The sequence below is a fragment of the Panthera onca genome, chromosome B2 (assembly GCF_046562875.1).
Source record: "Panthera onca isolate mPanOnc1 chromosome B2, mPanOnc1 haplotype 2, whole genome shotgun sequence".
NCBI lineage: Eukaryota > Metazoa > Chordata > Mammalia > Carnivora > Felidae > Panthera > Panthera onca.
Genome location: NC_138343.1, coordinates 23,293,710 through 23,307,368, shown reverse-complemented (window position 1 = coordinate 23,307,368; position 13,659 = coordinate 23,293,710). Strand labels below are relative to the sequence as shown.

The 13,659-nt window shown below is 40.5% G+C and overlaps 1 protein-coding gene across 5 annotated transcripts in view; it reads right to left on the bottom strand.

Annotated features, from left to right (window-relative positions):
- LYRM4 (LYR motif containing 4) overlaps positions 1-13,659 on the bottom strand; it is a 170,909-nt gene that overhangs the window by 61,880 nt on the left and 95,370 nt on the right. For 3 of the 5 annotated variants that reach the window (XM_060614897.3, XM_060614898.3, XM_078446671.2), the window contains one exon: positions 2,504-2,611. The exons of the other annotated variants lie outside the window; for them this stretch is intronic. In XM_060614897.3, the coding sequence (XP_060470880.3) occupies positions 2,504-2,611 (108 nt within the window). The remainder of the gene's footprint in view (positions 1-2,503; positions 2,612-13,659) is intronic. 5 annotated transcript variants of the gene reach the window in all.

The window sequence follows — 13,659 nt, the reverse complement described above, 5'->3', positions numbered from 1 at the left end:
GAATTGTCAGTACAACTCACTTTCCTTTTTCTGCTGTCATGGAAGAGGCTTTTCACACACAAACAATGCCGAGTCAGATATTTCTTAATGGACTACTACTCTTTGCTGAGAGGAAGCGACTGTTTATGTGTGTTATTAGTAGCTGGGCTCTGATCCAGAAATCTGTTTCTGGAGAAATACAGTGTATTTTATTTTTAGCTATGAATGGGGTATACATTTTGTTTGCTTCTTTAAAATAGTAGGCTGCTCTGATAAAATATAGTTATGGGTAGAAAACAATATACAATTGTTTCTTTTAACATATTATTGGGAAGAAACAAAGAAAAAAACCCACTTTGTGTCAGAAAACAAGGAGGTGCTCAAAGACTAACTGGGCCATATTAAAGGGGCACAGGAACTGGTTAGAGAAAGCTCCCACTGGCAAATGTGGGACAATGCAAGCATCAAAGAAACAATGATGGTAATGGATTACACTCTGAACCAACAATAAATCTCTAGTGATAAAAAAAATTGGGTGAGAAGGCTAAGAGAGGAAAAGAGCTCTTTTGGATAGAATGTCAGCTATTTGGAAAATCACCTTTTGCAACCACTCATGTAATAATTAATTCAGGCAAGGGTCACTGCCAATGAATGCTAAAACATGGATGAAAAGTTGCTGAAGAACAGGATTTTCACTAGGCCTCAAATATCACTTACTAATTATAGGGAGAAAAGGAGGTAGCGAGCAAATGATCAAACTGAGTATCCCCAATACTGGGGTGCCTCCTGATGTGACAAGATGAGAAGGTACATTACTCATGTAGTATTCTTGCCAGAAATGTTTTACCTGAATCTAAGGGTAATGGGCTAAGTCCAAATGGCAGGACATTATCCATGACAAGCCCTGGACTCTTCAAAACTGAAATCTCACGAAAGACACAAAAAAGGGCGAGGAGAGGGGTGGTCCAGATTTAAGGAGACAGAAGAAACATGGCAGCCAGTGAGTGGACCCTTTATTGGATCCTGGTGGGAGGCGGGAGAGGGAGGAGTATGATGGGGGAGTGTGGAGAAATGAGTGTTGGATTGTATTTTATGCTAACGGATAATACTATTGCATCATTGACAACTGTCCTGGATGTGATGTTGGTATCGTGGCCATGTAGGAGAATGTGCTTGTTCTTAGAGGAGATACCTGCTGAAACACTTAGGAGTAAAGTGTCATGTGTGCAACTTACTGTCAAATGGTTCCGGAAAACATACAGAGGATGACCATGATGGTGACAGAGAAAGAGGGAAGAGAGCAAGAAGATGGGCAAATAAGTAAGAGCAAGCAAATGTGGCAAAGGCTAACAACCGTTCAATAAGGGCAAAGGGTATATGGGTTATTACTGTATTATTGAAAAAAATTTTTTTCTTGTATTTTTGAAAAATTTCAAAATAAATTGCTAGGAAAAAAACCCAGACTGATATATTTTTGGCTCTTTCTTGCTTGAACAACAAATCTCATCACTTAGATGGCAGCAGTTAGATCTGACCAATTAGGGAATCAAAACAGAAATAAAACTGGTCAGTTTTTATTTTATTTTTAAAAAATATTTATTTATTTTGAGAGAGAGAGAGAGAACACGCAAGCAGGGGAGGGAAGTGAGAGGGAGAGAGAGAGAGAATACCAACCAGGCTCTGCACTGTTAGTAATGAGCCTGATATGGGGCTTGATCTCACGAATGGTGAGATCATGACCTGAGCTGAAATCAAGAGTTGGATGCTTCATTGACTGAGCCACCCAGGTGCCCCTAAACAGGACAGTTTTCAATGAGAACACAAGGAGTCAAATGACACCACAAAAGGCATGAGCAAAACTTGTCAGGGCACACGAGAGCATCTTTAAGCAGGCATCTGGGTGGCTCAGTCAGTTAAGTGTCTAGCTTATGAGATCGAGCCTTGCATCAGGCTCGTTGACAGTGAGGGGCCTGCTTGGGATTCTGTCTCCCTCTGTCTGCCCCTTTCCCATTCACACTTTTTCTCACTCTCTCAAAAATAAACAAACTTAAAAAAAAAAACAGAGAATTACAGTGGCACTGTTAATGGCGTGGCCAACAGTAAGATAACCACTGGTGAAGGTACCATGGGTATCAAGTGTGTGAATGCACAAATATGGACTCTGCAAATAATGAGAATCCACTGTATATGAAACATATTCCTATTTTCATTCCTGTATACCACACATATTCTTCCTGTAAGTTAAAACCTTTTTTCAACCTTGAAAGTGTTTCCTGTTTAGGGTTGTGATGTTGATTTATCTTGCCTTTTCCCAACTGTTTCTCTCAGTATTCTGTAAGCCCCATAGGAAAAAACCCAGTTCTACTTTATCCTGTCACCTTGCACTCTTCATTTGTTAGGTGTCTTCTACTAGGTTTGCAGGAAGAAGAGATGACCTGTGTGATGCTTCTGGATGGTATTATCATTTAAATAGGTAGACTGAGTGCTGGAGGAGGTAATCAAGAGGACGTGACTGCCAGTTTACCTGTGAGCTGGACCATGGCAAGTAGAGGTTCCTCAATGCTGCCCCTGTCCTTGGAATGTGTGTTCTGCCCACTATTCCCACAGCAGGCATTGATTTCAAGGACATAACCTTGAAAGAACAAAGTGTTGTTAAGACCATCCAGATGGTATGTGACTGAACCCAGTTCAGGTCTCTATACAGACTTAAGATTTTGGTGGGCAGGTGCAAAGATCTACTTCTCTTGTGGCCACTCCAGATAAGCCTTGTAAAGAAGTTCCCTTGCTTGTTAAACCTGCCAACTACCAATCTGGGTTGATCTGCCTCTTTTTTTGGTCTCTCCCTGCCCTCCATGTTATGGTGGCCAGTTTACTTCCAACACTGAGTAAAGTAGACCGCCTTCCATAATGTGGGTGGGCCTTACCCAATCAGTTGAAGGACTGAGAAGAATAAAAAAGCTGACCCTCTCCTAAGAAGAATTCTTCCTGCCTGATGGTCTTAAAAGGAGTATCAGCTTTTATCCTGCCTTTGGACTCAAACTGACATAACGGATCTTCCTATGTCTTAAGCCCACTGATCTTTGGACCAGAACTAAACGGTCAGCTCTTCTGGGTCTCCAGCAGACTCACCCTGGAGATCTTGAGACTTGCCAGCCTCCATAATTGTGAGCCAATTCCTCATAACAAATCTCTCTCCCTTTCTCCCTCTCCCTCTCTATACACATATCTATCCTCTTGGTTCTGTTTCTGTGGGGATCCCTGATTAATACATTGGGCAAGGAAAGCTCAAGTTGAGTCTAAAATTCCACCCATGAGTAACTGGAAGAAGAGCAGTGTGATTAACAGACATTTGGATACAATAAGGCAGACATATTGGGAAAGAAATGATGAGTCTGGCTTTGGTCATGCCAAATGGGACTGTGAGACAATCAACTGGGTAAATCCTACAAGCAGGAAAAATGCATGAACTGATGGGGTAAAGTGAAGCATGTGAACATCACATTCTGTATGTTTAGAATGGTCTCACCCAAATGGCTCAAACACATCTTTGGTAACCCTTTGCAATATGTAAGTCTAGAGTAGTAGGGGCAGTCTGTCTTTCTGAAGAAATGATTTCATTCTTGGTTTCAATACTATTTTATAACAGTCCACTGCAAAACAGACTATACATGGAAGAGCATAAAATATTTATTAGACTAGAGCAGAAACAACAAATTAACTTCATTCTTAACTGGTGTGAAAGTGACAATAATTACAAATAAAAAAACTAAGAATAACCTAGAAGTCAAAGACTGAACTGGAGTCCATGGATTAGGTTCAGGAGCAGATGAACCCTTGGCATTGTATATATACATACATCCATTTTTCTAGGGGAGCATTCACAACGGTTTCTAGTCAGATTCACAACGGTTCTGTGACCCAAGAAGCAATTAGATGTGAAACAGCTTTTCTTACTTTATTCCTTTAAATATGGCTATACAAATGACAAGATTTTATCTAATCTCACAGCATAGGAAGAGCACAGTAGAATAGTAAAAACAAACACACACCCTCTCTCCCAAATCGGGCATGTAGAAAATCTCCTTAAACTGGGTGTACTTTTTTTTTTTTTAATGTTTATTTATCTTTGAGAGAGAGAGAGAGAGAGAGAGAGAGTGAGAGAGAGAGGGAGGGAGTGGGAGTGAGTGGGGGAGATGCAGAAAGAGGGAGACACAGAACCTGAAGCAGACTCCAGGCTGAGCTGTCAGCACAGAGCCCAATGCAGGGCTCGACCCCAGAAACTGCGAGACTATGACCTGAGCCAAGTCTATTTCCAGTAATCTACCCGAAATGAAGAGCTAGATAAGTGAACAAAGATATCTTACTCACAAGGATGTTCATCATGGCATTGTTTAAAGTCGCACACACCTTCAGCTCTAACAATAAAGGATTAGCAAAACAAATGAAGCAGTGCATTCAGTGGTGCCCTATGTGTCCATTTAAAAATGATGATGCTTGCGTACTTTTACTGACTTGAAAGCTGTTAATTATAATTAGGAAGTCACAAAGTTATGAAGGATTAGAATTCCATTTATTGAAAAATACACATTCTTATGTATCTGCAGAAGTAACATTCTGGAAGGATATACACGAAAATAATAGTGTTTCATGAGTAGAACTATGAATAATTTTTCTCCCCTCAAATATTATTACAGTAACTATAGATTATTCATGTAATAAAAAATGCAATACTTCCCTTGAACCAACCTTCCCAGTGGCAACAAAACCACTGATCATTCATCAACGTCCTATCTGTCTCCAGCTCCTCCCCTCTCTCCTTGTTGGGGAAAACAGGAGAACACTGCTTTTGAGAGCCCTCTACCCCTTCAAGTCCTACATTTACAAGAATAAATCACTGGTGCACAGCTGCATCTAGCACCTGGAGGGCTTACTCCAGTTCACGGCTGACACCTCTCACCTGAGGAAGATACACCAGTGTCACACAGAAATGAACAATGTGTGGGGTGGCAGGGGCCAACGAATGCACAAAGAGAGCCAAGACTTATTTTATAATCAGGAATAAATCTGCAAGTTTAGACTTTCCACAGTCATAATACAGGGATCAATAGCGATTGTTATCATTTTGCTGATGTTTGTTAACCAACCGTATAAACATTTTAACTGTTCAGGAAGGAGGGCAGGGAGAGGGGCGGGAGAGGGAAACCCCCCCCCAAAAAAAACACCCAACATTTTAAGAGCCCAAAGTGATGACAAAGCACCTCTTTCTGTGGTGGAAACTCTGCCAGAGCCAAATGCAGGGATTTTACACCACTGTCACTGGAGGTGATGAGATTTCTCCCCCTCGCTTTTTATCAAACCTGGCAGATTTATATAGGATGTTTAAATGGTTTATTGTTATTATTTTTAGGTTGACAGGATAAGGAAATGGCTATGAACTGGGGGAAACCTACTCCGAGGCAATCGGTTTGTAGAAGAGAACACTGTAAATCAGTGCTCCATTGGGATAAAATCCACAAACCTAACTGTGATGCCCACACGATGTGACGCCCACACAGTCGTGTGGGGACAGCAACAGAACCGCTATCTGTTTGTAGCTCCAGGTCGTGTGCCTCAGGAAAAGCATCATGAGCGTAGCCAGCTGCCTTAAGAACTCTAGCCCATGTCCAAAAGGGGCTCTGGAGACACACAAACTATGTAATTACAGGCCTGCCTGGAAGCCAACGGTTGGCAGCTGATCTAAAAGGTAACAAGTGAAAGCGTGCTACAAGCCCATGCATTCTACCACGCTGGGAAAGCATGCAGAAACACGAGCTGCCTCTGCGTGCAAGAGTTGCTCTCAGGAGCAGCAGTTTAAGAAAGCCCAGAAAGAGAAAGAACTGGGGAAAGAGTATTTCTGAACAATCTGAGTGAGAGAAAGCCCAAGAACAATGACCACAGGTTCCCGAACACCTCCATCCCTCTGGCTTCCCGGCTAGATTCACACAATTGCCTTAATCCTGTTTTGCACCTTGAGATGTCCTAAGGAAAGCCGCTGTCCCTAAGTACTGACAACCTCCTGATTCTGGCATTCTGGACCTGCAGGGCGGAAAGTTCCACTCCACATGGAGGGGACCATGACAAGCCACTGCACCTGGCCTAAAGCACCTCCATCAGTTCACAGATATTATGCTGTCACACAGACATAAAACGTCCACTGAAATTAGGGCGCATGGTAGGCTCAGTCAGAAGAGCATGTAACTCTTTAAAAACAATTTTTTAAAATGTTTATTTATTTTTGAAAGAGAGAGAGAGAGACAGAGTGCAAGTGGGGGAGGGGCAGAGAGAGAGGGAGACACAGAATCTGAAGCAGGCTCCAGGCTCTGAGCCGTCAGCACAGAGGCTGATTCAGGGCTTGAACTCACGAACCATGAGATCATGACCTGAGCCAAAGTTGTATGCCTAATCTACTGAGCCATCCAGGTTCCCAAGAGCATGTAACTCTTGATCTCAGGGTTGTGAGTTCGAGCCCCACACCAGGTACAGAGATGAGTTAAAAAAAAGAAAAATAATAATAATTAAAAAAATAAAGAAATAAATTTAAAAACATCCACGGAAATCATTCTCATGCTCACAAAGTCCAAACACTGATTTTTGTATTAATTCTAAAAGAATATGTTAAAGAACCTGGGGGATTAAAATCACTCATTCATAATTTACAAACTGGTTATTTGTGGCTTTTTAAAAATGGGCTTTTGGTGATTTTCAGAAATAATAACTTTACCCCTTCCCCATCTCCCGAGATTATACCAATGAAACAATATGGTATTATTTCAGGGACCTACGAGGCTAGCATGTGGTTGGCGTTTTACTCCTCAATGTAAGAAGATAATAACAACTTCCTAAGTGATGTGGAACAGCTTCTTTACTGTCGATAAATCTATTCTCTAATTACATACAAAGACATGTTTGTCTTTGACCCTGATTACATTAAAAATACCAGAAGTATCATTGCTTTAATGTGCATTACAGAAACACGACTCCCTAAGTGAATCTGATCCATTAATAACATCTCTTTAACTACTAATGATTTTTGCAGACATGGAATAGAACATTTTATGGCCGTTTTCAACCATCTGTCCTTCTTTCTCACTATGAATTTGCCAGAGATGTAGTGAAATTTCCTGTGCTTTGTGTCATTACACATTTGTTAATACCAATGTACCAATTAGACATAATAACCCTGCCACATGCTGTATGTAAGCTATGCCCTGGCACTGCTCTAGGGACTGGAATCTTCTGTTTGCAAGATTCCTTTAGGCTACTCCTTGAGCCAGGTAGGGGTCTAACCTACTGTGTAGCAGTACATATGGACCCAAGATGTGTACAGCTAATGAATCATGAGCTAATCTGTCATAGAATAAGAACATCCAGCTGCGTTAACGATGCCACACTTTAAAGAGTTAAATATGAGAGTTAAAATTGCAATCCTTTTCTCATTAATGAATGATAACCTATATTAACATATTTGAAATTCCACTAAATTATAATATTGAAGAGAGCACTTAATGAGTATGAGTGATTAGTAACTCATCATGTCATATTTTAAGGTTTTTTTTTGTTTCCAGACCTACTATTTACTGAGTGCTTATTTTGGGCTAGACACCTCTGGTGGTGGTCCATTCTTCTGAGCATAGGTAGGGCTCACGTATGCAAAAGAGAAGTTCATTTTACAAAGAAGTAAGGTCTTAGGGAAATGAACTGGCTTACAAATTACAGTATCCTGTTGGGAGAGTTGTGTTCACTAGCAAGTTGTCCTAGAGATAAGGTCCGATTCCTGCAGTACCTGGTGTTGGGGACCCAGGAGTCTGTGCATTGATTCTGGAAGGTACAGACTGAAGAGCCTACCCCAAGGCCTTGGGGTAAAGGTCCTGGGGACCATTACTGTCACTTCTGGTCCTGAGCTCCAGAGTTCTGCGAGAAGAGAACTGTGGCCCAGTATGCAGACTGGAGAAAACCACCTTCTGTATAGTCAGACCTGATGCTTCCTGTAGTCCACGCTCTGGAAATATTCTCAGCTGCTGCTGCTGCTTTTTTTTTTTTTGTCCTTCACGTTAGGGTAAAGGAGGAATAAAGAGTTTCCTACAAGCAGCTGCCTGTGTTTAGATCTAACAATGCATTTTACAAAGAGCAGTGAATGTTCTAGAGAATATGGAAAAATCATTAAAATTTTCACCTTCATAACGCGGCACCTGGGTGGTTCATTCGGTTAAGTATCAGACTTCAGCTCAGGTCATGATCGGGGCTCAGGAGTTCGAGCCCTGTGTCGGGCTCTGTGCTGACAGCTCAGAGTCTGGAATCTGCTTTAGATTCTGTGTCTCCTCTCTCTGCCTCTCCCCCACTTACGCTCTGTGTGTCTCACTCTCTCTCAAAAATAAATAAACATTAAAATTTCATCTTCACCAAGAAAACAACAACTAATTTCACCCTTTCAGGGCATCAGCCATGTTCCTAAGGATAGCATCACTTCACAAATCAATTATTGTAGTTAAAACGAGGAATTTATCCATCTTTCCCAACTCGTGGCTTCATCTAGAGGTGATAATGAATAGAACCTGAGGCATGTATATTGCACAGGGACATTTTCACAAAGACTCAGTTATAAAAAGGAAAATACAGATCATTTGGTGTGCTTGTCCTGTTTGGTGTTGCTATATTTCTTCTCAGAGGAGGGGGTTATTTGTAAACTCAGTTAATGATTAGCACAAGGAGGGCAGGAAGAAAAATAAAGCTTTAACTTTAGATTTCTTAAATCTCTTCTTGGCCTATTTTACTATACTTCTTTTTGTCTTTACATTTATAATTGGTAATTGTTAAGTCCAGAATATTAAACTGAGGTACATGTATAAATATATATTTTCCCTTTTATTTTAAACAGGTTATCAACCTTGGAAAGTTTAAATTCTAACAAATATTGAGACAAGTTGAGGATATAAAATATAAGCCAGTCCTTCTTTGATTTTATACAGCTAGTCATTAAAGGTCTGTTCCTTAGCTAATTGGGCTTAAAGACATCACACATAAAATTAATGCACTAAAATGTTGCCATTCCTATACTAATTACAGATGGGGGAAGAATGCCTTCCATTTAGTGAGACCCTAGATTCTTTTTTTTTTTTTTATTTTTATTCATTTTTGAAAGAGAGAGAGACAGAGAGAGAGAGGCAGAGAGAGAAGGAGACACAGAATCTGAATCAGGCTCCAGGCTCTGAGCTGTCAGCACAGAGCCCGATGTGGGGCTAGAACTCATGAACTGCAAGATCATTGCCTGAGCTGAAGGTGGACGCTTAACTGACTGAGCCACCCAGGCGCCGGAGACCCTAGATTCTTGAACAGAGGCTCTACAAATAGTATTTAAAGTGAGCAGTATTGAGGGGCACCTGGGTGGCTCAGTTGGTTAAGTGTCCGACTTCAGATCAGGTCATGATCTCACAGTCTGTGAGTTCGAGCCCTGCGTCAGGCTCTGTGCGGACAGCTCAGAGCCTGGAGCCTGCTTCAGATTCTGTGTCTCCCTCTCTCTCTGACCTTCCCCCACTCACACTCTGTCTCTGTCTCTCTCTCTCTCAAGAATAAATAAACATTAAAAAAAAAGTTTTAAGTAAGCAGTATTGAAATGAGGGGCATTCTAGACCCCAGTGCATAGATTTTTGTGAATAGATGTAAATGTGCAATCTTTAATATTGCTTTGTATTAAGAGTTTTGGACCTTTCTAAGAGGGGTTCAGAACCTGTGCATAGAAACTAGACAAAACTTTATGTTGCTTCCATATCATGGCTATTGTAAATAATGCTGCAATAAACATAGGCGTGCATATATCTTTCCAAACTAGTGTTTTATTTTCCCTTTGGGTAAATAGCCAGCAGTGGAAGTACTGGATCTAGATTTGTCTCTGAAAATGAAGCTTTCATCTTTGAAATCAAGGATAATGTCAGCTGACTGATTACCTATTTCACAGTCTTTCAAGTTTTAGTGAATATGAACCTCAGATTTCTAAAAGTGAGAGAATATCATTTTATCTCCATTGGCATGGAGACAGAGATATTACTTCCAAAACTTCTTGTATGTTTTCCCAAGTTTCTCATCACACAATTACATATAAACATTGTTGTGCTTAGGAATATGCTTGTTTTATGCTCTAAATGACATATTTCATTTTGTTTAGGGTTGTTGGTTCTTTGTAATACCTCCAAAATCCTGTTTCAATGTCATAAATGTGTGTAAAACTTGAGAATGGCAGTATGAAGGAAAAATATGGAAGTGTGTGAATGCAGGGACATCACCAATAACTGAGGGAGGGCTACTGAAGTCTCCCACTTCTCTGTATTTAGGGGAGCTGTGCTCTTGACAGCTGTGACCATTGCTGAAATGTGAGTTTTGGCACAAAAACTTACAGAGGATTTTAGAAATTTCTCAACCTTGTATTTTATTGCTAGTTAGTACAGCTTCTGAAGGCCTTCCTTAAATGTCATAGCTGATGTATTCTTCAGGATCTCAGAAACAAGTTTTCCTGGTAATGCAATGACAGTCAGGAATAATCACATCCTTGCTTGAAATGAAATCTCCTGACCAGAAAACCCTATCCCTGTTCACCAGGATGACTGCTTTTGAAGCACTGACTGCCTCTTTAAGAGCACAATTCAGTGATACACAAGCTCTCTGGTGCCAACACAATTATCATCCAAGTGAAGGATCCTTGTTTAATTTATCTCTAGAGCCAGACTCCCATGTTGTCTTGTTTTGACATGCTGCTTCTGTCCTACTGCTCTGGCTTGAGGGATATTTTACTGAAGCATTTTCTTCAATCATTTTAGCTATCCTCATCAAATATATCCTTAAAGTGCTAGGTTCTTTCAATGACTTACAAAAATATAACATCCAACGAGAGTCATAAGATGCTCCAACTTATCTTCTTTCAATAGTTTTAGGGGCTAAAGGGCAACACTATAGTGTTCTGCTTTCTATTATTCTAACAAATCAGGTCAAATGCATTGATTATTTATTATTATTTACTACAATTATTAGAAAATGAAGATAGTCTTCAAGAAACATACTAGATCCTGCACCTTCCTTGAGACTGTCATTTTGAGAGATGATAATGTATTCCAAGGATGGTGTCTTTATTCAAAACATTTCTGAAAGCCACTCCTCGCCTTGGGCTCCTGCTATACCCCCATATGCCACCAGTTTTCACTATGGATTTAATTGTTTGAGAATGTCTGTCTTCCCCTAAGACTGTCAGCAGCTGAGGAGTAAGGACTGAAATTGTCTATTCATCTTACATGCCTGTCCTCCCACAGAACACTTGGCAACATAGTAGGTATTCAATATTTATTGAATGAATAACTCAGACATTCTTTTGCATATTGTCTGTGTTGTCAAAGTTTCATCCTGTGAGGGTAGATTTACTTTTCTGAAAGAGTCAAAAGTGATTCAGAGTCAAGTATGAAGAAAGAGGCCATGCTACAACTCAATTTTCTTATGTGCACTGGAAACTAAAACGGATGGCAATTTTGAAAAGGAAGTTTATTGAAGTAAACAGGCAGGCCCTCAAGGCAAATAATTTAAAGAGTAACACTTGGATGGAGATATTCCCATGTGATTCTTAAAAAATCTTTGTTCAGGTTTTTTTTTTTTTTAAGTCTATTTATTTTGAGATAGGGTGTGTGAGGGGGAGGGACAGAGAGACAGAGGGAGAGAGACAATCTGAGACTCTCAAGCAGGCTCTGCGATGTCAGCACAGAGCCCAATGCGGAGCTCAAACTCACGAACTGTGAGATCATGACTTGAGCCGAAATCAAGAGCTGGACACTTAACCAACTGAGATACCCAGGCGCCCCAGAATCATTGTTCAGGATTCTTAAGTATTAAAAAACAAAACAAACAAAGAAAAAAACCCCAAAGCTTCCGAAAGGGAACTCCTTATTTTCTGTAGACGTGTGTATGTGTAAATGAAACATACAAAATCATCTGTGTCTGCCTTTCTTAAATGGACATGTAAGCATGGATAGACCTCATATTCTAGCAATCTGTGAGGGTGTAAAAGGGGCCCAAAATACATTTAGCCTTTCCATCTTGGCTTCCTGTTCCCATTTACTTCCCATTTCTCTACATCTCAGCCTGAAACAAGGCCCTGGTATAGGCAGAGCTGTAAAGAGATAACCTTGCGCTGTCTCTGGCTCCCATCTTTCTTGGCAGTGATTGTGTACTGGTGTAAATGATCTTTCCCCTAATGCCTTGGGTGGGCAGAACTTTGGAGAGATGCAACAATGGGGACGGAGTTAAAAGACAACCCAGTTCAACTCAGAAATAAGCAATGTCAACATAAGGTTGGGAGTGAGATATGTTGAGGGTGGGAGCATCGCTGTGAGTTGGCCAGAAACAGGCAGCCTTGGCCTGGTAACATACCGTTAACTTTGATTCAGGGCTGAGGCTTAGCCTCCTTCTACAACCATAGTTCTTTATTCAATTGTTACAAATGCCAACTTTTTTTTTCAATATATGAAATTTATTGTCAAATTGGTTTCCATACAACGCCCAGTGCTCATCCCAAAAGGTGCCCTCCTCAATACCTGTCACCCACCCTCCTCTCCCTCCCACCCCCCATCAACCCTCAGTTTGTTCTCAGTTTTTAAGAGTCTCTTATGCTTTGGCTCTCTCCCACTCTAACCTCCTTTTTTTTTTTTTTTTCCTTCCCCTCCCCCATGGGTTTCTGTTAAGTTTCTCAGGATCCACATAAGAGTGAAACCATATGGTATCTGTCTTTCTCTGTATGGCTTATTTCACTTAGCATAACACTCTCCAGTTCCATCCATGTTGCTACAAAGGGCCATATTTCATTCTTTCTCATTGCCACGTAGTACTCCATTGTGCATATAAACCACCATTTCTTTATCCATTCATCAGTTGATGGACATTTAGGCTCTTTCCATAATTTGGCTATTGTTGAGAGTGCTGCTATAAACATTGGGGTACAAGTGCCCCTATTACAAATGCCAACTTTTAATCCAAATGGATGTATTGCAAAGCTGATCTACCTAGAATTTCTTCTTAAAAAAAACAAAAACAAAAACAAAAAACAACAATCCGACATATAACTTCTATATAGTAAAGCAGTTACATCATTATTGAATCAAACTGTCTTTGTTATGACTGCAAGTAATTCCTTTCCCTGGCAACTTCTAAAAGTGAATACATTCACTTTTAGCATTAATATTAATCACTTCAAGAATGAGAAAAAAAAAAACTAAACAAATTTAAACCCCAACATCATTTTAAAGACTGTCCAAAGAAGGTGAGAATCAGAAAAAAAAAATTGTGTTTTTTTTTAAACAAAGGATTATGTAGAAAAGAGATTTTATGTATTTCCTGTAAAATGACAGGCCAGAGGAATCAACACAGAGCACTGCAAAGCCGGCTGCATTCTATGTTTAGTAAACATGGTCCTGAAAGTGTGCTTCACAGCCCGCTTGGTCACCTAGTCCGCCTCTGCCTCTTAACTGTCATGGTCACTGTTTTGGTCCACTCGGGCTGCTTTAACACAACACCATCCACTGGGTGGCTTCGGAAACAACAGGCATGTACTTCTCATGGTTCTGGAGGCTGGGAGTCTGAGATCAGGTGTGAGCATGGTCGGGTTCTAGTGAG